Source organism: Oryx dammah, unplaced genomic scaffold (genome assembly GCF_014754425.2).
Source record: "Oryx dammah isolate SB20612 unplaced genomic scaffold, SCBI_Odam_1.1 HiC_scaffold_28, whole genome shotgun sequence".
NCBI lineage: Eukaryota > Metazoa > Chordata > Mammalia > Artiodactyla > Bovidae > Oryx > Oryx dammah.
In genome coordinates, this window is record NW_024070212.1 from 87126618 (window position 1) to 87150845 (window position 24228).

Sequence of the window (24228 nt, forward strand, 5' to 3'; positions counted from 1 at the left end):
ATTCAGCAGTTAACTTCCTGTGACCCTAACTTCTGATTTTTTTTTTAATATATATGAATGGTTGAGGGGCTCCCCAAGTGGTGCTAATGGTAATAGAACCTGCCGGCCAATGTAGGAGACATATGAGACATGAGTTCAGTCCCTGGATGGGAAGATCCCCTGGAGGAGGGCTTGGCAACACACACCAGTGGATTCTCTTGCCTGGAGAATCCCATGGACTGAGGAGCCTGGCGGGTTACAGTCCATAGGGTCACGAAGCACTGGACGCGACTGAAGTGACTTAGCATGTATGATTGAGGATTCTGGAAGGATAGGGAGATATATACATATATATATGTGTGTGTGTGTGTGTGTCCGGAGAAGGTGATGGCACCCCACTCCAGTACACTTGCCTGGAAAATCCCATGGACGGAGGAGCCTGGTAGGCTGAAGTCCAAGGGGTCGCTAAGAGTCGGACACGACTGAGCAAATTCCCTTTCACTTTTCACTTTCATGCATTGGAGAAGGAAATGGCAACCCACTCCAGTGTTCTTGCCTGGAGAATCCCAGGGACAGGGGAGCCTGGTGGGCTGCCGTCTATGGGGTTACACAGAGTCGGACACGACTGAAGTGACTTAGCAGCAGCAGTGTGTGTGTCAGTCAATACACGGTTTTTGTACCAAATGAGAGGGCAGGTTTTACCCTCAAGGAGCTCACAATCTTTGGGTCAACAGAAAACTCAGTGCAACACCCATGTTTGCTCTTTGAGGACTGATTGGAATACTGTGGGGACAGTGAGGCAGGCTGATTGACTGGCTCTTCCACAGGTGGGCAAAGTCACAGCACAGGGAAAATCACTCAGTCGCATCTGACTTTGCGACCCCACGGACTATACAGTCCATGGAATTCTCCAGGCCAGAATACTGGAGTAGGGAGCCGTTCCCTTCTCTGGGGGATCTTCCCAACCCAGGGATCGAATCCAGGTCTCCTGCACTGCAGGCGAATTCTTTACCAGCTGAATCCGAAGGGGAGCTCGAGGTGCCTGGCAGATGCATGGATTTCACACTTCCCTCTGGGAGTGGAGGAGAGACCACATTTCTGAAGTGACTCTTCGTTCAGTCCCTCACTTCACCCACAGATGCTTGTTAATTCCCTCCAATTCAAGGCACAGCCCTGACCTCTGGGGACGCAGTGCTGAATGAGACAAAGCTGATCCCTGCCTTCCAGATTACCATCCATGGGGAGAGAGGTCAAAAATAGTCACAGGAAATGTGGGATCCAGTATATAATTACTAATTGTGAAAAAGGCAATGAAAGAAAAGACTAGTGTGCTGTGAGAAAATAAGTGGGAGAAAGGTGATATTTGTGGTAAGAACTCAAGCAAACACGAGAGATTAGTTGAAGGAATACAAGAATATGTTGAGTCCCAGTGAAGGAAAATTGAAGGAACTTGAGTCAGTCTTTAACTTTTCTGTTTGTTTCAGTATGTCTTCTTATCTTGCAAACTAATAATGGTTCTCCAAATGAACAAATGTTATCAAAGAACTGAGACCATTTTCATGGTACTTTGTTTTATTGGTAATTGATGGTTTCAAAAATATCTGCCTGCCTTGTCCCTCCACCATCCTAAAAGTTCCTCTAAGACATGGAGATAGTTTCTTTTCTTTTCTTTTCTTTTTGGATGATCCAAAGTGCCATGAGCAGCTAACCTCTAATTAACTCTCAACACCCAGTTTTGACTGAGTTATGTGGGTGATAGAACTGTTGATTATTGATGGCACAGTCTGGTCCAGGACAAAGAAAAAGTCCATGCTGATGGGTATCTTCTGTCAGCTGAGTGAGGTCTGTATCCATTGGTCAGCACAAGCAGTGACATCTTCTGTGCCCACTCCAGCCTGGGCCCGGAGGCACTCAGCACGTCTGGGTCTGCACCCTGTGGCCTGGACATGAGGCACCTCCGTTCTGGGGTGCGGGATTGTTACACTCTCTCCTCCTCTCCTGGGTGCCCGATCTGCAAGCCGACCAGGAGCTCCAGCAGCTCCAACGACCATCTGCTTTGGCTCCTGCAAGGATGATTTCCCGGGGAACAAGGTTAGCATACCAGCAGCAGCTCGGATAGTGAAGAGTGAAGCCCATCCTACCGCCCTAGAGTGGTCTATATTCTCTCCTTGGGGAAATGCCTGGGTGTAGCCAACCAAGACCTCTGTGCTTGCTGCCTCACACTTAATTTGAAACTCTTGAGTGGAGTGAGAAGAGGCCACTGGGAGCCCATCTCATGAAATTGGAACCTGCGGTTCCATGGAAGATGGATAGCAGAGAGAGGCATGGAGGCATGTGCCTCTGGAAGAATGACTCCAAGCCAGTGAAGTGTGTGCAGAGAGGGAGCTCATCCCAGCTAGAGCTTCACAGACAAAGGCCAGCCAGACATCCCTAGGGAAAGGATTACTGGGCTTTTAAATGAGGGTTCAAAAACCAACCCCCTCAGTCTCTGATGGAGCCTCAGTGGTTGATAGATTCTCTGCACAGAGCATCAGAACCCGTGCTGAACATGCACTGTCTCTAGAAACCCAGCTTACACAATCCCTCCAGCCTGGGACTGCTGCCTTCCACTGTCTGTATGCCTCTGGACCAGCTCATCTCCTCTCTTAGCCTGAGTTTTCACTTCTGTAAAGGAAAAGGATGGATTCATCCAATGGGGTTTTTCCATCATAACTTTTTTCATTACTGTTGTTGTTGTTGTTGTTTTTTCCTTAAATGAAATCTTGGATGGGACCCGACATGGAAGTCAGATGAAAGTGAAGCTGTCCTATTTGTAGCTGGGGTGTCTATTAGGTTTCCCTGCTCCCCTGGGGCAGCCCCTAGGAGACCGCAGGCTTCGTCAGATCCCAGTGTGAATACCATTGGGTTAGATTATCTTCAAGTCCCTTCCAGCTCTGTAATTATACTCCCTGGTGGGGCAGCCACAGCAGCGTTCTCTATTCCTCTCACCTCTGTGGCTTGGTCCCTACAGGCAAAGATTTGCTGGGAAAATCCCTCGGGCCCTCCATTAGTGGGTCTCCATGGTGGCTGATTCCCCAGCCTTAGATTTCCTTGCCAGATTGATCTCTGTCTGGCTGAAAGTTCAGTCTGATAGCCTCATGGCCACCCAAGGTCCATACCCTGCTTAGAACAAGGTTAATGGAACCCCCATGAGCTGAATGCAACTGACTGAATTTACCCTTGCCGGGAAAGCAGGGCTGTGAGGAGGACCCAGCGCTCTGTGCCCTGCCACCCCTTAGATTGTTGTTATCATGTCCCCATTCTCTAGTGCCCGCCCTGGCTCATGTGACTCAGTGTGGTCACCACCAAGCCCAGCACTGGATCGCTGGCGAGGCATCTCTGGGCAGTCCACACCCCCTGTTCCCTTTGCACTATGCTGTGTGGACAGGAATCCAAATAAGGCCCTGGCTCTAGGGGCCCTTGACATGCTCTGATTCTAATCATCCAGATAGAGCGGACATCTGTTCTTTTAAACCAGGTCACCTTATAACCAGCACTTGGACCATATCCTCCCTGTCCACCCCCCAAAGAGATAGTCATTGCACTCATCTCAGACTCTCTGCCCTCATTCCCCACATGTCCTGAGTCTTAGGACAGTAGTCCCCAGCCTTTTTGGCACCAGGGACCAGTTTCACAGAAGATAGTTATTCATAGACCGGGGTGCAGGGGAGATGGTTTCAGGATGATTTCAGTGCATTGCGTTTATTGTGCACTTTTATTTCTAATCTAATGCCACCTACAGGTGCACAGCCTGAAGGTTGGGGACCCCTGTCTTAGAATGTAAATTAATAGAATGTAACAGTTAAGAGCCTGGGTCCTAACATCAGATCACCTGGATCCAAACGCTGGCTCTGACTCTCCCCAGATAGATGACCCAGCAAGTTCTTTCACCTTCTTTCTGCCCCCGTATCCTTATCTGGGAACTGCGGTGATAAAGCATCACTGACTCTATGAATACGACTTTGAGCAAACTCCAGGAGATACTGAAGGGCGTGCTGCAGTCCCTGGAGTCGCAAAGATTCAGATAGAATTTAGCAACTGAACAGCGACAACATCACATTCTTGGAGGGACAAAGGAGTTCATGCACACGAAGTGTTGCAATAGTGCCTGGTGCAGAATTTGTTATTCTTTCTGTTCACTGACCTTTGGTTCCTCTGGAAAGTTGCCTGGCCAATGAGGCAAATGGGAGCTGAAACGCAGTCCAAACTCTGCTTGAAAAGTTAAGAAATCCCTGGGCCTTGGAGCTGGGCAGTATCAACCCTGCACGATTTTCTGTGTATCTTCCAACTTACACACCTAACAGGCAGTTTCTTTTTTTTCCAGTTCCCATGAGGAAACTGTACCAGGCTTGGCCCATGTAATTGTTCTGATTGGGTTTTGTTCTCTGCCTCTTCCTTCATACGGACTCTAGAATTGACTCACATCTTGGCTTACCCCTCTTGGAATTCTTCCTACAGGATATCAGGCAGCTTCTTGGGACCCCAGTTATATTCCCTTTAGCTCCAACTCAGGACAGGTCTTCTACCAGGAGAGTTCTCTCTTCTTTTTTCTTACATGAATGAGCTTGCCACACAATACTGTGATGCAGGTACCAACATCATCCCTACTTTACAGGGGACGCCTACCCAACATGAAAATTAGCACCACTGGGATGTGAAGGCCTATTTGACACCACAGCTGTGTTATCTTGCCTCCCATTTAGAACAACACTCCCATCAATAAAATTGTTACCCACCATCATCTCACTCTAAAACCAGGATCCTATCTCATCTACCCCATGCCTCAATAGTTTGTTTTACAGATAACCTTAGATAGACCCTTCCAGAATTATTTTTCTTTACATTTTCATCATTGCAGTTGTCAAATGAGACTGATGTATACATTAATTTGGTAGCCTATATTTTTACCATCATTCTGTGTACAAGTATACATGGAAAAATTGGAAGCTTATGAATTAAAACATGCATAGAGAGTCTTGAAGCTCAAATGGAAACATAGATGAGAGAGATGGGTCCCAGAAAGAAGAAATGATTATCAGCATATCAGTAAGTTAGTGAAACAGCTGAGATTCACACACAGGTCTCTAGACTTCATCTTTAAGGGACTTGGACCCTCATTTGAGAAACTTTTTTTCTGATGCAGTTGCTTTGTGTTGCAGCTTAATAGGTTTAACTTTGAAACCTTAAGCATTACATTACTTGCCACAAGCTTGTGTTTAGTCATGACAACTTACTTATCCCTTGTAGTGGATCGAATAGTGCCCCTCAAAAGATAGGTTGATGTTCAACTCCATTACCTGCAAATGTTACCGTATTTGGATATAGGGTATTTGAAGATAAAATCAAGTTAATATGATGTCATGTTGGATTAGGGGAGGTCCTAGTCCAATGACTAGTGTTTCTATAAGAAAACAGAGATGTGGAATGGAGACCACCACGTGAAGACAGAGGCAGAGACTAGAATGGTGTAGCTACAAGCCAAGAATGCTTAGTGTTGCTGACAAGCGCCTGAGGCTAGGAGTAAGAACAGATTCCCTCATGGAGCCTCCAGAAGAAAGCAGCCTGGCCAGTACACCCAGAATGGGATTTCTGATTTCTAGAAGTCTGAGACAATACATTTCCATTGCTATAAGCCACCCAATTTTTGATACTTTGTTGTGGCAGCCTTCGGAAATGAATACATCCCTCCAGAAATGAGCCCTGTTGTCCATATGCGCCTCGGTCTAAAACTGTTCTCATCTGAGAGAGGGTCCTGATAGCAGGGAGAGAGCATAAGAACTGGTAAACGCAGGGGTCAGTCGTAGAGCTCAGAATGTGGGTTCCTAGAGCAGTGGGCAAGAGTGCACAGAGGAGAGAGGCTAGGAACCCCAAGAACCCTCTGAGCTGGAGTAGGCTAGAAGCTGAGTGAGGATGCACAGCCCTTACCCTCTGACTGCATTTGTTCACAGGCAAGGCCCTGGCGACCCGCGGGGCACTGACACTTGCAGCTGGTACCCTCAAGGATGGGCTCCCCATTGTTGAAGCAGGGCCCACAGCGGCAGGCGTTGAATTCCATCAGGTACTGGTCCAGGGCCCGCCGCAGGTTCTGGCGCTTGGTCTCCAGGGACCCCAGGTTCGTGTGCCGCAGTATCTCATGGATCGGCCTTATCTGTGGGCACAGAAAGAACAGAGGACTGCACCCTGGACTCTGTACAGCCTCCCAGAGCCCAAGAACTGGTCATCAAGCCTTGGGAAGGCCTGCTGCATGCCAGGCATGCCAGATTATCCTGTTGCCTTAGATCCAAGCAGCCACTCTGTAAAGCGGGTATTAGGTTTCCCAGGCCATGGATGAAGAATCAGAGTTGAAGAGTGTTTGAGTGACCAGCTCAGTACCACACACAATGGACCATACTGAACATGGTGCTACATAACTCTGAAACCTGTGGTCCCCAGATCCCAGAGGAAGACAAGAACCCAAAAGCTAGCTGTGCCAACTCATCCACCCACTCCAGCATTCTTAGGAGGCAGGAAGAGTATAAAGTACTTACATGTCTATGTGTATGTTTTATTGTCAGCCTTCAATGCAGGGATTAATAAAGTTCTTGATAGGCAGTTGTGTTGCCACTGCTGAGCACAACCCCTAATGGTGTGAGTGTGGGGTTTGCCTGTGTGTATGCTGGGGTTCTCTTATATTTGCAGCAGCCCATGCTAGGCAGGAATGTAGTCCAGGGTTTCTCAGCCTCAGCACTATTGCATCTCCAGCTGAATAACTCTTTATTGGCAGGGATGGGCTGGCCTGTGCATTGTATGATCATTAGCACCATTGCTGGCATTTACCCACCAGATGCCAATAGCATCTTCTAGCCATGAAAACCAAAACTGTTTTCTGATATTGCTAGATATCCCCTAGTGGGGCAAGGGTGGTCAACTCCTGCTTGGAAAGTCACAGCTAGAACAGAGAAGACTGAATCGGGGGCTAGAAAACCTGGCTTCAAATCCCAGCTCTGCTTCCAGCTGTGTGATTTCTGTCCCTTTACACATGGAGCCTTCCTTCCTTATCTGTAAAGCGAGAAAAATAGTCCTACACTCCTGGTTTATCAAGAGGATTAAAGTTGAAAGACAGGCAAGGGCTGTCACACAGTCACAGCTAAATGAATGCCGCTCACTTCTCAGCTGTGTGGCCCAGAACTGCCCCTCCTAAGCCTGAACCCCATTATCTATAAAATGGGAATAATAACTTAAAATTCACGTGAGGATCTAAGGAAATAATGAATGTGAGATACCATTGCAAAGAGGAAGAACAGAATAAAATAAAGCACCACTTTTATTAGATGTGATGATAGTAAAAAAAAATTTTTTTTAACTGCATGTATATATGATTATCTGCAATATGCTTATAACACTATTTTTTAAACACATAAACATGAAAATTCTTTCCCAGGTCTCTCATTTTACAGGAGAGGAACCTGAGGAGCTGAGAGAGGAAGGATTTGCCAAGGTTGCAGAGCCATTCTGAGATGGGACTGAACGCTACTGGAGCAAACTTACTTCTCAAGAATCAGAGGTCAGGAAGGGCACTCGCCATGCTTTGAGTGGGTTCCTGGAAATGTGTACAGAGAGACCTGTGGCAAACAAAACTTGTCCTGTGACCAGGGGCTGTGGCTGAGGTCACCTGGCTGGTCATGTTGGGATTGGCTGGGCCCCCAGCCAAGGGGAGGAGACCATTACTGGAAGTGCAGGGAATCTGGCCCCACTGTTAGGAAACTGGTGCAGAATGGACTGCCCTGGATAAATATGACTTTTAGTTCCAGAGAAAGCCAGGACCTTTGGGCAGCTTCCCTTTGACCTTCTGGGGGAGCCCAGAACTCAGACCTCCATCTCTCCTTTCTATTCCCTGAATCCTCAAGAAGAGGGTGTGGAAGGGCTGGTGGGACTTAAAGAGGGAAGAAGATTGGGGAAATGATTCTTAAAATGTTAGAGCTTGAAAGCTATTGGCAATGGTCTTGTTCCCATTTTACAAATGAAAAAAAAAATCAGAGAAGGAAAGTAGTGTGATATAACACACTATAAAATAACAGATAACATATAATAATGTATACCATAGCAACATCATCACATGGCCAGATTCCTGTGTTCACTCAATCTAAGCACCTGCCTTAAACAGACACTGCTAAGCTCTGGGAATATGCAAGTGAAAGATTCTTTCCACTCTGAGCATCAAGTTCCAAATAACTCTCTAACTGGCCTCCCCTCCATGTCTGTAGTCTGATTGCCTAACTGTCTAACTGTCTATCTGTCTATCTGTCTCTGAGCATTTTCGTTTAAAGCACAGCTTTAGTTGCATCAATCCCCTGCTCTATGACCTGCCAACAGCCTCATGCATCGAATCCAAATTTCCAGGGGTCATCACGGGTTGTGAAGAGATCCTGAGCATTAGAATCAGTCAGTCTTGGCTCCAGCTGGGCTGTGCCATTTTCTAGTTCTGAGATTTGGCCAGCTTCCTTAACCTCCACAAACCTGCCTCCTTATCTGACTTCACTAAGTACTGATATCTCTTTCCCTAACTTTGAGATATAACATTTTACTATCCCCATGTTACACAGCAGAACCCTGAGCCTCAGGAAATGAAGTAACTCATCCAAGGTCACACACACACATCAAAAAGGTGGCTGATCTGTGAGCCAAACTACCTCTTTTTCACTCCAAACCCAAGCTCTCTCTCCCAAAAGACAGTATTGAGTCTTCTCCAAATCATGCACGTCAGTCTTCCCCTTGGATGTTTTGCTCAAAGCAAACAAAGAGCTTACCTCTTGCCCATGAAAGCTGATATATTACTCCTGATATCAATTTTACAGTTTTGCCCAAATCACTAATAGCTTGATGATTGCAATTTTCAGACCCTATGTGAATTACAGGTGCGTGAAAATGGTCCCTTACTTATTGGAGAAGAAATGAAATCAAGGTTAATCCATCTGACCTCTTTCTTCATAGAAAAGAGGGTGTTGTAATAGATTTTTAGGTTTAACTGTTTGTATATATTTTAAAGAGAAGGAATGTGTCCACACCTGGAATTTTTACCTATATATAGAAAATGAGCAAAGGTCAGGAAAAATGGGCAAGAAAACAATAATATTTTACTTAAAAGCCCAAAATGCAACTCTCATTTTCTAATGGCTTACATCTTCTTCACCCTAAACTCAAGCTCTCTCTCCCAAAAGACAGTATTGGGTTTTCTTGCATATGAATTGAATAGTGTGATGATACTGGTGGAACAATTTACTTGCTTTACAGTTTGAATACAACTTTGCTTCCTTTGTGGGGTTGGAGACTTAAGGCAAGCTTTCTCAATTTTGGCGCTGTTAGCACCAGCAGCCAGGTGTTTCCTTGCTGTGGGGGCTGCCCTGTGCATTGGGCAGTGTTTAGCAGGCTCCCTGGCTTCTGGCCCCTAGATGCCAATAGCATCTTCTCAGTTGTTACAAGCAAAAATGTCTTCAGATTGCCCAATGTCTCCTGGGGGAGAAAAATTGACCCTAGTGGCTGAGAACCATGGCTGTAAGGACAGTGCTAGAATAGAGAGAAGAGGGAACTGGACATGAAGTCCAAAGGTCTTGGATCCAAGTACTTCCACTTATGGGCTCTGTGACCCTAAATGATTCCCTCGATGACTTGGAACCTCAGTTTCCTAATCTTTTCAATGGGGAGAATCCTGTCTGTGCCAGAGGTCATCGTGATGAGATCATGTAGAGCAGGGGCAGCAGACTGTAGCTTGAAATCACACTAAGCCCACAGCTTGTTTTTGTATGACCTTTGAGCTAATAATGACTAACATTTTTACAAGATTGGAGAAAAAGAAGAACTTGTATGAAAGAGACTGTATATAACCTAGAAACCTAAAGTATTTACTATCTGCTCTTTACAGAAAAAAGTTTGCCAACCTCCAACTTAACAGATGTGATTTTTAAAGTCTTTTATGTATAAATGGGAATAGTGCTTTTTTTTATAAGGTGGCCTACTCCTGAAGAAGTTCTAGGACTACTAGTATAACACTAGACCCTAACCAGATAGTAAGCTTGTGACCCCAGCTCTCCTGTGGCCTGCACATAGAATCACACATCCCTGTAGTCAGGCTTGGGTAAGGCCACCAGTTCAGCGTGCCGTTACATTTAATCTTGTTTTTTGATGGACTCATAATAAGAAATATAAAATGATCTGGTCTGCTTCACTTTCATTCCTTGTGGACCTAGAGTTTCTTCAACTGCGAAAAGACTTACCTCAAAATCAATAACAGCAGGATTATACTTTAATGACCTCCCCCAGGAACGGTACGTAATGATGCTGGTGTCTTGTGTCAAGCCACCTCCCCAGCCAGAGGTGCCACCGCGCACCCGAGAAATGAAGTCTTCCACTCCCATGGCCTTCTCGTCTTCAGCTACCATTGAGAGAATAATCACATTAGCGCATTTCCTTAGATGCCAAAGGACCAGTTGGCAAGCTCCACTAGATGAGATTGGGAACAGAGTTTAAGTGCTCTCCTTAAAGCTGTCTCCCAGTCTTCTACCTTGCTCAATTAACTAGCAGGACAAGGCAGAAAAGAAGCACCAACACTTGGAAATTGACTCATCCTTTGGATTAGAGCAGGCCCTGGGAAGACAGCTCAACCCAACATGGAGGAGGGAGAAGATGGAAAAATGGATAATGACTGATTAATTCATGTATTCATTTACAGGCCAAATGTTTGCTTGGTGCTTACTATATGCCAAATAGCTTCAACCAAATATTATGGGTGCTATAACTGATTTCTCAGTAGGGGTTCAGAGAAAGATATGGTCAGATCTACAGTAGGAGGGGGGAGGTGGTCAGGTAAAAAGTCAGTTACCTAGAAGAATGGATAAATCTTGGCAGGTAAATGGAGGGAGGAGGGAAAAAGGCAACTGAGAGAAGTATTTGACTTAAGACCCTGAGACATGAGTAGCCCAGGGCAATGGAAGTAACTTGAACCTCATCTACTCATCCATCTATTATAAACTATTTCAGCATCCTTGCATCTTGTGTGTCTTCCACCTGGAAAAAAATGACTCAATAATGTTGAATGAATGAATTAATACATGAGCATGTATCATCACCTGTGCAGGAGATGTTATAAAGTATTCTTGCACAATTTTTCTCTAATAATTATTCTTTGAACTTGGACTTGGTAACCACATTTTTATCTCTCAGCAAACTTGTGTCCTCCCTCTGAGCTGTACCTGATGGGACTTGATCTCAATTGTTAACTTTCCAGATTCTGTCTGCACATGCATTTCCTCCCAGCTCTTACTCAGATCTTTGGTGCTTGAAATCTAGGACACTGTACAAATAGGAAGACAGGCATTTCTAAGGTGATCTCAGCCCATGTTGGGATTCAAAATAGGGTCACTACAGGTCATTGGTTTGGGGTATTCAGCAGATACACAGTGTGACCATCAACTGAAATGGAATCAATTGGGAAGAATATATATGCCTCGATTATGTATCCAAGGGGGAATCTGGCTTCTTTTGGGGGAAGCCCATTATGAATACTTGCTTAGTTTGCCATCTCCAGATTTTTTACAGGGTCCTAATGATAAACTTTCTCTAGCTTGTATCTTCTCTGAATACTCAATGCCCAAAGAGACTCCAAAGCATCTCTTGATTTCAGTGCTGGTAATACCTGCAACAGGAAGCAGAGAAACACAGAATGCTGAGACATGAAAGACAGTGAATATGTACAACCAGCTCATAATATTAGTTCATAGCTCACCAGCTCACAGTAGTAAAAACTAGCTTCTATTTTAGAGTCTATGAGATCTGGGTTGAAATCCCTGTTCTTTAACTCAGGTTCAGTGTTTTCTTCCCTACGGTCCCAATGCAAATATTCTTGAAATAAGAAGGAATATGCATTGCACATGCTAGTTGGTCAAAAGTGCTTGTTCCTTTTCCTTTGCACATTCTCCACGGGGCCTCCTTGAGAAGGTGATTCTGTCTGATCCATCTCCTTTACCACTGTGCCTAGTGCAGTGCCTGGCCCATGATTGGCACCAATCTTGCATATGTTGCCCCTTCCTCTCTCCTTTTTCACTGTCATTCTGAAGTCCACACAAGCTCCAATTTAAATACCATTTTTCCGTGAAGCACTTTTGAATCAGAACACGTCCCCCTTTCTTCAAAGATACCCATGTGCTTTGTTTGGGCCTGAATGATCATTTGTGTCCCAATTCTTTTTGCCCAGGTCCTCTTTGCACCTCAGAGAGGCTAGGTGCTGTTAGAAGATTGATAAATCTCCATGGGAAGGCTGCCTGACTTCTGACCCATGAGAACCATGAGGCCCACGTTAGCTGCCTGTCTATATCTGAGGAGCTGCTGAGGAATCTGCATTTTGCAAATGAAGAACATAATTCTCAAATGAATGATGTCATTTTGCCCCCAATCCTACAGCTTGTAGGTGAACAGATTGGGGTTTCCAACCCTTGGTCAAGTGGCAAGATAAGGCTGGAAAAGCAGACCGGAGCAAGATATTGACCATTGCTACAAAGTTCAATTTCCTCTGTAGCTAAAGTCTTCTGAAGGCTGTGAACTTGAGTTTGTATTTTCAGCACATCATTGCTTTTCATTGCAACTATAAATAATTTTAACTAGTCAGTGTAGTATCCCGGCAACCACAAAGGAAAGATCATTTAGGTTGTAGTTCAGTTAAGCTAAAGATTAGATTCAATATTTTCAAGGGACTTTTGGGCAGCAAGTTTACTTGCTGGCATTCCTATGAAACTAAACTCTATGAGGTCAGGCATTTATATCTTATTTACCACTCTGTCAGAGTGCCGTGGAGGAGGATCTCCATAAATACTCTTAGGATAAATGATTGATGAATGAAAATGAATGCCAAGAATTGTTTGGTAACAGCTTCTGATGGAAAGAACCTTAGAAGCCAGGAATCACAAATTCAAATCCCAGTCGCTTAGATGAATGGACAAAGAAATTACTATATATAGAATAATTATATACATATTATATAATTAATAATGATCAAATAGTTATATATAATTATAACTTATATATAATCATTAAATTATATAAATTATGTTATATACTTATATATAAATAATGTGTGATAACATAATTATATGTATTAGTGTATATAATATAATTATAATATATAATACTTGTAATTGTTATATATTAAAAATTGTATACATATGTATATACTCTGTATAGCTCATATATATGTGTATATATATGTATGACATATATATATACACACACACACCCTATAGATATATCCCATATAAAGAGATCCTACCTTAAAATGTAAAGAAATCCTGCCATTTGGGACAATGTGGATGAAACTAGAGGACATTATACTAAATGAAGTAAGTCATACACAAAAAGAAAAAAAACTTTACGATCGTGCTTATCATGAGCTCTACAAAAGTCACATATATAGAAGCAGAGAGTAGAATGGTGGTTTCCCAGGACAAGGAGGTGGTTGGCAAAAGGGGAGATGTGGCACAAGGTTGCGGTTGTGTTGGAGAAATAAACCTAGAGAGCTAATACACAGCCTGGCGACTCTAGTTAATAATACTGTATTGAAAACTGGAAATTTGCAAAGGGAGTAGATTGCAAGTACTCTTATCACACACACACACACCTGACTATGTGAGAAGAATATGTGTTAATTAGCTTGACTGTGATAATCATTTCATATATATATATATAATCATCATACTGTATATTTTAAATTTATAGTATATAAATTTATAGTATTATATAGTATATAAATTTATAGCATAAAATTTTGTTTTTTTTAAAAAGTGAAACAAAACACATCCCAGTCCCTGACACTCTGTATGAACTGAGAAAATGTCCCCAATCTCACGGGGTCTCAGTTTCCCATTTATGGAGAGAAGGAGTTAGACTTGTTCATCCCCAGGCCTCTTTTGGCCAGGGCTCTCTGAGCCTCTGTGCGCAGTGGTTTCTGAATAACTCTGAGCTGAGAGTTTCTGGGAGAAGTGATCCTTTAAGTACTAGCACTCAGCACCAAGCAAACGGCTTCTTCTGCCATTTCCGTTCAAGTACTTTTAATTTTTAATGCACTACTAATTGAGGAAGATTTAGCATATTTAATTGTTTTGATTAAAAATTGCTTCAACAGTGATAAACAAAAGTGGATGAAAGGAATTCATGGGCAGAAGCCAGAGTGATTACTTAGGTGAGTAGTGGAGTGCTGCTGAATTAAAGTGACAGGACGGGCTGATTAGTGGGGGCTGGAGGATGCCTATGGAGTGATTATGCTCATGAAGGGTCTGCCGACAGCTTGGCAGGCGCTGTTGGGAGAAGCGAATTCTACAGTAAGGCTTGATTGCAAAGAATTGCCTCCTGAGGACCCTGAAGGAGGGTACCAGCCAGCAAGGGGAGGTCTGTGACTTAAGAACCACACAGCGTGAGGGCTAAAAGTATCCTTAGTCACCTACCTGACATGTCTCACGTTTAGCTGTGACATGTTTGGTTCATAAAGATTAATTGTCTTGCCTAAGACCACACAGGTAAAAAGAACAGTGGAGCTGAGATTCAAACACGTCTGTTGTGCTTAGAAGAATTAGTGGTACTTTCACTAATTCCAGTTATTTCATCAGAATAAATTCTGCTGAAAATTTTAGTAATCATCTACTATTACCATCCCAGGCATACTGTATGTTGGACAAGGTAGACACTCTGAGGATAAAACTGATATAAATATGATGCCAATCTGAACAAGTAAGGTCCTGGCCTTGAGAAGATAGTAGATGTGGGCCATATAGTCAGTGAAGACTCAGTTGGATCTGAGAGTTGCTCATTTCGATACACCAGGGCTAGAAGAGGAGTCTCTTGCCAGAAGTCATGGGTACTGCAAGTCAGAGCCGTCTAGAGAGCACCCATGGAAAACCAAGACCAGTAAGCTGGGATAGGGCCTGCGGGAGGTCAAATGTGATGCCAAAATCCAGGACTTGAGGCTGGTATAGAAGCTAAGACACAAAGCCAGAGTGACAGATGCAGAGAGCAGAGGAGAGGGTGAGGGGAAGAGCAGAAGTATGTCCAGCATGATTGAGTAACACTTGCCCAGATGGGCACATGGCATGAGTGGACAGACTACAGGACCAGGCGGTGTTCTGGCAGGGCTCCACCCCATCTCAGCAGCCTGACTCCTTACATGTCAGCTCTGGACCAGATCAAACTGGCATTTGCTTTAGGCTTTTGAACTCAGTGAATTGGAGTTGATGTTTGCTGAACCTGGGTACATAGTGAGATCTTCTGGAGTGCTTATTGAAAACAGGTTCCAGGTCCCCACTTCTCTCGATTCTGATTCTGTATTTCAGAGTAATTAGCAAATGATATTTTAAACAAGTATCTCGTATGAAACCTATGCAGTGCATCTGGGATCAGATATTAAGTACTATCGTCCTACAGAGAACCTCCGGTGACCTGTCACAGCAAGGTGGCCTCCACCTTTTCCTAGTTAATGCCTTAAATAAGGACCTAGCAGCCAGGCTCATTGTATCTACCCAGGCAGAAGGAACTAGAAAATGAACCAGGATCCAAAAAGCCCTCAGAAGGCTGATGAACAGACAGACCAAGCACGAGAAATGAGATTCAGATTGGAAAGTTACAAGATCCTGTCCTGGAGATAAAATACCAAGTACATGAGCACAGTAAGGGATAGAGTCAGCTTAGCAGGAGAACCAGAGAAAAGGCCTAAGGGTTTTAGATAACTTCCAGCTCAGTAGGGCAGTGACGCCAAGTGAAAATTATAATCAATAGAGGAAAGGCAGTGATAACCTCACTCCTTCTGCACAGATTAGAGAAACCAGTTTCTGGAGCCACGTTCTGGGAGCTATACTTTTTAAAGGAAATAAGAAAATGAGACATTCACTGGACACCACACAGCCTTTGAAAAAAAGGAAATCCTGCTGTATGCAACACCATGGCTGAACCCTGAGGACATTATGCTAAGAAGCCAGTCACAGAAAGACCAGAACTGCATGATTCTACTTAGTGTGAAGTATGTAGAGTGGTCAAACTCACAGAGGCAAAGCACAGAATTGTGTTTCCCAGGGGCAGAGGGAGAGGGTGATGAGGCATAAACTCTCAGTTACCCTAGATGAATAAGTTCCAGAGTTCCTGTTGTATCACTCTGTCCCTAGACTGAATAATTCTGTATTGTATGCTAAAACATTTGGTAAAAGAGTAAATCATGTGACAGGTGTTCTTACCACAATAAGATAAAAAAAGAAACTGGGGAATGATTGGGCAAGAAGAAGCATAAGGTTGAAGAAATCCAAAGCCTGGTCCTTTTTGGAATGTTTAAGGTGATGTGAACTTCCAGATGTTCAAGCTGGTTTTAGAAAAGGCAGAGGAACCAGAGATCAAACTGCCAACATCCTCCGGATCATCAAAAAAGCAAGAGAGTTCCAGAAAAACATCTACTTCTGCTTTATTGACTATGCCAATGCCTTTGATTGTGTGGATCACGATAAACTGTGGGAAATTCTGAAAGAGATGGGAATACCAGACCACCTGGCCTGCCTCTTGAGAAACCTATAAGCAGGTGAGGAAGCAACAGTTAGAACTGGACATGGAACAAGAGACTGATTCCAAATAGGGAAAGGAATACATCAAGGCTGTATATTATCATCATGCTTATTTAACTTATATGCAGGGTACATCATGAGAAACACTGGGCTGGATGAAGCACAAACTGGAATCAAGATTGCTGGGAGAAATATCAACAACTTCAGATATGCAGATGACACCACCCTTATGGCAGAAAGTGAAGAAGAACTAAAGAGCCTCTTGGTGGAAGTGAAAGAGGAGAATGAAAAAGTTGACTTAAAGCTCAACATTCAGAAAACAAAGATCATGGCATCTGGTCCCATCACTTCATGGGAAATAGAGGGAGAAACAGTGGAAACAGTGGCAGACTTTATTTTGGGGGGCTCCAAAATCACTGCAGATGGTGCCTGCGTCATGAAATAAAAAGGCACTTACTCCTTGGAAGGAAAGTTATGACCAACCTAAACAGAGGATAGGTTAGTTATGACCAACCTAAACAGTAAGCAGAAGTAGAGCATATTAAAAAACAGAGACATTACTTTGTCAACAAAAGTCCATGTAGTCAAGGCTATTGTCTTTCCAGTAGTCATGTATGGATGTGAGAGTGGACTATAAAGAAAGCTGAGCACCTAAGAATGGATGCTTTTGACCTGTGGTGTTGGAGAAGACTCTGGAGAGTCCCTTGGACTGCAAGAAGATCCAACCAGTCCATTCTGAAGGAGATCAGTCCTGGGTGTTCATTGGAAGGACTGATGTGAAAGCTGAAACTCCAAAACTTTGGCCACCTGATGGGGAGAACTGACTCCTTGAGAAAGACTCTGATGCTGGGAAACATTGAGGGTGAGAGGAGAAGGGGACAACGGAGGATGAGATGGTTGGATAGCATCACTGACTCAATGGACATGAGTTTGGGTAAACTCTGGCAGTTGGTAATGGACAGGGAAGCCTGGTGTGCTGCAGTCCATGAGGTCACAGATAGTCGGACACAACTGAGCAACTGAACTGAACTGAACTGAACTGAAGGTGATGTGGGATGTTTATCGGAACGAGGAAGGAGAGATTTCTCTCTCAGAGAATGAGACTAAACTTCCCAGAGAGTTGTCTTAAGGAAAAGGAATTAATGGCTTGTTGGTGGGGATACAAGGGCAAGAACTAGGACCAAAAGGGCAGATGCTACAGAGAAAGAGTTTGAGACTCAATGTAAGGTAAATCACTGCAGCACTCAGAGGCCAAGGAGATCATTGCTTCGTGAGGCAGTGAGCTCCCCACAACTGGAGGGTACCAAGCAGAAGCTGGCTGTGTGCTTGTGAGTAGAAGGGTTTGGAGTATTGACAAGTGGTCTTTTAAGAGCTCCTCTAAAGTCAAGATTCTGAAACTTTAAGAACATACCAGAATACTTGAGGAACATTTGGGATAACTTCATCATGTCCTTAGTAATTTCTTATTGTGTGCCAGGCATCTGGGAAATAAAGAAGAGTAAGGGGAGTGTTTGCTTTCAGGGCGCTTACAGCCAGGTGTGGAGACATGGATAGGTGAGCTGACAGTTCTTGTACTGTGTGGTGAGGACTTTGAAAGAAGGCAACAAATGCACAGGTATAAAAGGAAGGGTACCAGAGGCAAGTGTGAAAGGATGAATAGGGATTAACCAAATTGTGAGGAGGACATTGAGAGCAGAGGGTGGGCACGAGGAGGCCTGGGGACCCCGGCAGCAAGATTCTGCTCAGAGAGGCCAACATGGTCTAAACTCAAGAGTGGAAGAAAGGGAGACGCAGGTCAGTCCAGGAAGTGCTGGGAGACCCCTGGGGTCCTCCACACTCTCATCTGGTCCCTAGAGGAGCTGCTGTGCCCGCCAGGGAGGCCAGGAGCCCAGGAGACGTGTCTCCGGCCACCGCGTCTGCTCCTTGTTTTCCACCTGGTCTGGGCTGTGTGCAGGTGCGAGAGCTCTCCTCACACCTCGCATCTCCGTGTGGAGATGCTGGATCCACACGGCTCCGAGGCAGAACCAGGCAGCCTGACTTCTGAGGTGCCAGAAGCAGCAAGTCTCTGTCATTCCTCAGATGAAAAGCATCGAGTGGAAACAGCAGGTGTGATGCATTATTTATCTCTATGCAACAAACAAATGCCACTCAGGTGGCTGTGGTTTATGTGTTGTGTTGCTTTGCTACACTGGTTGCTCCCAAAGACAGCCTCAGAAAGGAAAGGAAGAATCGTATAGTCTATTTCATGCCGTAACACTGGAAAAGATGATTGTTTAGTGTGTGGCTGGATGAGCCGGGAAGTGTTGGCTAACTTACTTGCCCTGTCTGTGCTTCTGTGTATCCATTAAAATGCATGCTTCTTCCCAACTACCTGAGAATAAGAGTGCCAGTAACTTTGCCCTGGCATGTGCTGTTCCCTGTAAAAGTCCCCTTACTTCCTTCCCTGAGCTCCTCCCACTCAGTTCGAGGAAGCATTCCCTTACCCCAAAGGCCCTGTATCTGTGTCCCCACGGCATCCCTATGTGTCCATCATGGTATTCCCGTGCCTCCCTATAGCATAGTATTTAGCGCACTATGGCAATCGTCAATTTCTTGATCTGTTTTTCCAATTATTCTGCAAACTTAAAATGTCGTCTCTTGGGTTTTCAAGACTTAGCATGTGACAGGCCCCAGAAGTGCCCAGGGATGCGCTAATTCCAACCTATCTAGACAATACCTCTAAAATGTTTCTTTGAGAGTCACTGGTCTTCTTTTGGTTGATGATACAAATTGCATCTTTGTAATATCTCCTGTTTGATTGAGTTGGTATTTTATAAAGCTGTTTCATCAACATTATCTTATCAGAGCCTCAAAACAATCTTATGGGACCAGGAGCCTTTGCTCTTTCTGCAGGCAAACTAGGGTTAGAAAAGGAAGTAACTGTGGGGGTTAAGCGTGTGAACTCAGGAGGCAGAGTTCTACCCATCCCTGGGAGTGTGGCTTTGGGTGAATGACTGAGCCTCTCTGTGCCTCATGTTGCCCATTTGAAAATGGAGATGAAAATGGATTCTATACATGAGTCTCTAAAACCAGTGTCTGGTACAATTAAGTGTTCAACAAATTTTGTTAGTCTTTGCTGTGGTTGTTAGGTAACTTGCCTTAAGATCTATGACTAATAAGCCCAAGAATCAGGGTTTGATGTGAGGTGTGCTATACCCAAACTCAGGGCCCACTCCATCTCATCAAGGCAGTCCTACTCTGCAGGAAACATTCATCATGGGGCATGAGTAGCAGTGGCCTCACCAAGACTTTCATTCCATGACCCCCTCATTCCACAAAGCAGAAAAGGACTCCGTGCTTCCTATGGCTAATCTGGGGGCTGCAATCTCTTATACTCCCCTGCCTGATGAGAGGCTACCCTGAGAAACTCTGGCCCACAAGATGACTGTGGTCATGACTAGAGGCTGGAGGATAGCTGAGGGCCAGGCACTGTAGTGGAGACTAATAGAGCTGGAATGTCCACGCACACTGACTATCTGGACCTCTATATCACAGTTATCTATAGTGTGGAGATTAGAACACTCTCTGTCTCACAGGGTTGCCCTAAGGGTTAAATGAGTTAATCCATGCCACGTACAGTGCTTCAGATAGTTCCTGGCTTGAAAGTAGCCAAAATGGTCAAGAATTACTATTATTACTGCTGCCAGAAATGCCACACCATACACAGGCTGTGCTGTTGGCTCCTGATTCTGAACTGGAAAAATCAGAGGCTAAGGGAGGCTGAAGAGTTTATGAACATATTTTCTTAATCAACTTCTCTGTGGTGTTAGCTGTACTGTAAACTGAGACGGAATGAATGAAGAAGATGGAACATCCACATTATGTGCTGGGTAAAAATTTTCCAGGCATTATTTAATATGCACAGATCATTCCACAGCATGTACACTTTTTCCCATTTTAGAGATGAGCAATTCAAGGCTTAGATGGTTTCAGCCACTTGCCCAAAATGATACAATAAATAAATAGTAGACCAGGGATTGAACCAAGATCTGTGTCCAGAGCCCATTTTCTCCTTGCCACATCACTTGGGGGAGAGGGAGCTAAGGGTCGCCCTGGGTGTAATTTTGACATCATCATCACCTTCCTTTCGGGCTGAGGCTGTTTTCAGTGATAGAGGTGGAAAGTCAAAATCAGGATAAATTCAGGAGGATGGTGCTAAGGGTGTCAATTCCATGTGTATGTAAATGACTTAAGGGGGGTGGGGACAGAGCCAAGACACCAGGAGTCTGTCAGTCAATCAATATCATCCATCACTGTGAAGCCTGGTTGTCATGGTAACTGAGGATAAAGCCCAGAGCTTGTTAGAATCTAGTGCCTCTCTGTTCAGGATGACTGGGTTGGATAGCAAACAGTGAAAGACCTTTTGGGCCAACCCAGACTACTTAGCCATAAGTACAAGACCCTTTGCAGTCAGGTTCCTGCCCAGCTCACCATCCTCACTGTTCAATCCCACTCAGTCTCTGTAGGGATTCACCTCTGACTCTTCAGAGTATAAGAGAAGCTCCAGAGGGTGCCCAGCATCTATGGGTTTAGATTCTGAATCAGCCCTGCTAGAAAGCACTGAGTCTCTAATGTGAGTCAGCCTCAGCCTCAGGGCAAAATTCCAGGGACCCAACATTCACAAGATGAACTGTGGAAGCAGGTGGTTGTAATAGTGTGATATACACAGAGCTATGTCCTGGGTGCATTGAAGTACCCAAGACAGGCTCCCAACCCAGAGCCGGGGGGATGGAAAGACTGCCTGGAAAATCCTGTGTGAGCAGAGACCAAGGGTGAGTAAGCATTAGCCAGGTGATGAAGACTGAAGGAGAGGAAGGGAACAGAGTCTCAGGGGGAAGGAACAGCACCAAGGAGAAAGTGTGATTAAGTCAAGGGACCAGCAAGTAGCTCAGTACAACACAGACCCAGGGGAGCCATGGGCTGGAGGGCTGAGCGCATGGTCCCTTGTCCAGGGCAGGGGCCCTCCTATCTCAATGCTCACTTTTGCGTGGTTCCAGCAGCTTGCTGTTCTGTGACTCGTCACCCTCTCTGTGGCTTCCTGGAAGCCAACACTGACTACATTTCCAGGTTACTGATACATCATCACTCCTGCAATAACCTAAACACTGGATTGTTCTCATGTATGCACTGGCCTCAGGGGCAAGCCCTCCTCAGAAAGTCTGGCCTTGGGGTGAATCACTCCTCTCCTGTTGCTCATTCTTACCCCTTGCTGCTTCAGCCACTCCCACGCAACTCTCTCCTCTTAGAAAGATCCAGCTACATGTTCCACCAGGCACGCTCCTACTCCATCTAATTTTAGAAGATCAGGTTTCAGTGTCTCTGGAGTCTAGAAGATGGGATGGAAGAAAGGGGGGGGTGCTCCCTCCTTTGTACTTCTACTGAATTTTTTTTTTTTAATCACAGTGTATTATTCTTAGCCCCCAACTAACTACATATTTCTCCAGGATGGAGATCTATGTGTTTTACCCCATATCTCTGGAAATCATGGGTTCTCTCTGAATATTTACTAGATGAGTAGATAGATTGCTGAGTGGATGGAGATTGGATTATGAAAGAGTTTTCCTCTGAGATTGTTTCCTGCCTCTTAAGAAGGGAAAAATGCTCTGCTCAGAACCTTCCTGAAAGGGAATTATAAGCAAAAAATAGCAATAATATATAAATGTGATGGAATACATGAAAAATTTGAGAAACTTAGATTACACATCCATCTTCCCCAATTATTCCTCATATACAGCTTAACCATCTGGGCTGCTTTTGTCCCATTCTAGTAAAGGAACAGAAAATACATAGCTCAGAGGTTCTCAGTCCCTGCTCAGACCCTTTAGGAATCCACCCCTGACTCTCCAGAGTGCAAGGAAAGCTCTGGAGGATGTCCAGGATTGGTGGGATTGGATACTGAATTATCCTAGCCAGAAAGACACTGAAGCTCCACCATGGGTCAGTCTCTAATGCTGACAGACATCACTGATTGACCACAGCACTTTCTGGCTGAGCCCTTATCTGGTGTCACAGTCCTCGACTCAACAGTCAGTCCCAGTAGCATTTGCTATTAAAACTCCCTGCCATTGGTGGCTTAGATATGTTTTATGGCCTACAGGTCTTTAAGGCTCACTTCTTTGCATGCCCTGGGTGCCAGCACACCATGCTTGTTCCTAGCTCTGTGAATGTACCCAAGCTTCAGAACAGACCATCAGTAGCTAGTCAGGTTAACCCTTAAGAATTCTCTGTTATAATTCCCAGTCAAGGTTCAAACTGACCTAATACTGCCCTTAGGAGTGAATATAGAGTATAATACAACTTTGTGTGTGCATGCAGGCTAAGTCCCTTCAGTTGTGTTCAACTCTTCTGTGAGCCCATGGACTGGAGCCCACCAGGATCCTCTGTCCATGGGACTCTCTGGGCAAAAATACTGGAGTAGGTTTCCATGCCCTCCTCCAGGGGATCTCCCCAACTCAAGGCCAGAACCCATGTTTCTTAATCTCCTGCACTGGCAGGCTGACTCTTTACCACCAGTGCCACCTGGGAAGCCGATAATACTCCCTTCAGTTCAGTCGCTCAGTCGTGTCCGACTCTTTGTGACCCTATGAATCGCAGCACGCCAGGCCTCCCTGTCCATCACCAACTCCCGGAGTTCACTCAGACTCACGTCCATCGAGTTGGTGATGCCATCCAGCCATCTCATCCTCGGTCGTCCCCTTCTCCTCCTGCCCCCAGTCCCTCCCAGCATCAGAGTCTTTTCCAATGAGTCAACTCTTCACATGAGGTGGTCAAAGTATTGGAGTTTCAGCTTTAGCATCAGTCCTTCCAAAGAATACCCAGGACTGATCTCATGCAGAATGGACTGGTTGGATCTCCTTGCAGTCCAAGGGATTCTCAAGAGTCTTCTCCAACACCACAGTTCAAAACTATCAATTCTTCGGCACTCAGCTTTCTTCACAGTCCAACTCTCACATCCATACATGACCACAGGAAAAACCATAGCCTTGACTAGACGGACCTTTGTTGGCAAAGTAATGTCTCTGCTTTTTAATATACTGTCTAGGTTGGTCATAACTTTCCTTTCAAGGAGTAAGGGTCTTTTAACTTCATGGCTGCAATCACCATCTGCAGTGATTTTGGAATCCAAAAAAATTAAGTCTGCCACTGTTTCCACTGTTTCCCCATCTATTTCCCATGAAGTGACGGGACCAGATGTCATGATTTTAGTTTTCTGAATGTTGAGCTTTAAGCAAACTTTTTCACTCTCCACTTTACTTTCATCAAGAGGCTTTTTAGTTCCTCTTCACTTTCTGCCATAAGGGTGGTGTCATCTGCATATTTGAGGTTATTGATATTTCTCCTGGCAATCTTGAGTCCACCTTGTGCTTCTTCCAACCCAGCGTTTCTCATGATGTACTCTGCATATAAGTTAAATAAGCAGGGTGACAATATACAGCCTTGACGTACTCCTTTTCCTATTTGTAACCAGTCTGTTGTTCCATGTCCAGTTCTAACTGCTGCTTCCTGACCTGCATATAGGTTTCTCAAGAGGCAGGTCAGGTGGTCTGGTATTCCCATCTCTTTCAAAATTTCCCAGTTTATTTTGATCCACACAGTCAAAGGCTTTGGCATA

At 44.6% G+C, this 24228-nt stretch overlaps 1 protein-coding gene across 2 annotated transcripts in view; it reads right to left on the reverse strand.

Annotated features, from left to right (window-relative positions):
* The window catches only part of C8A (complement C8 alpha chain), a 78696-nt gene that overhangs the window by 5546 nt on the left and 48922 nt on the right, over window positions 1–24228 (reverse strand). Inside the window, exons 8-11 of one of the 2 annotated variants that reach the window (XM_040231052.1) lie at window positions 11561–11686; window positions 10269–10426; window positions 5944–6166; window positions 1309–2042 (exon numbers count right to left, since the gene is read on the reverse strand). In XM_040231052.1, coding sequence (XP_040086986.1) covers window positions 1891–2042; window positions 5944–6166; window positions 10269–10426; window positions 11561–11686 — 659 coding nt within the window. In that variant the 3' untranslated portion in view covers window positions 1309–1890. Of the gene's footprint in view, window positions 1–1308; window positions 2043–5943; window positions 6167–10268; window positions 10427–11560; window positions 11687–24228 lie in introns of those variants that run through there. The other variant, XM_040231051.1, reaches the window with a different exon arrangement.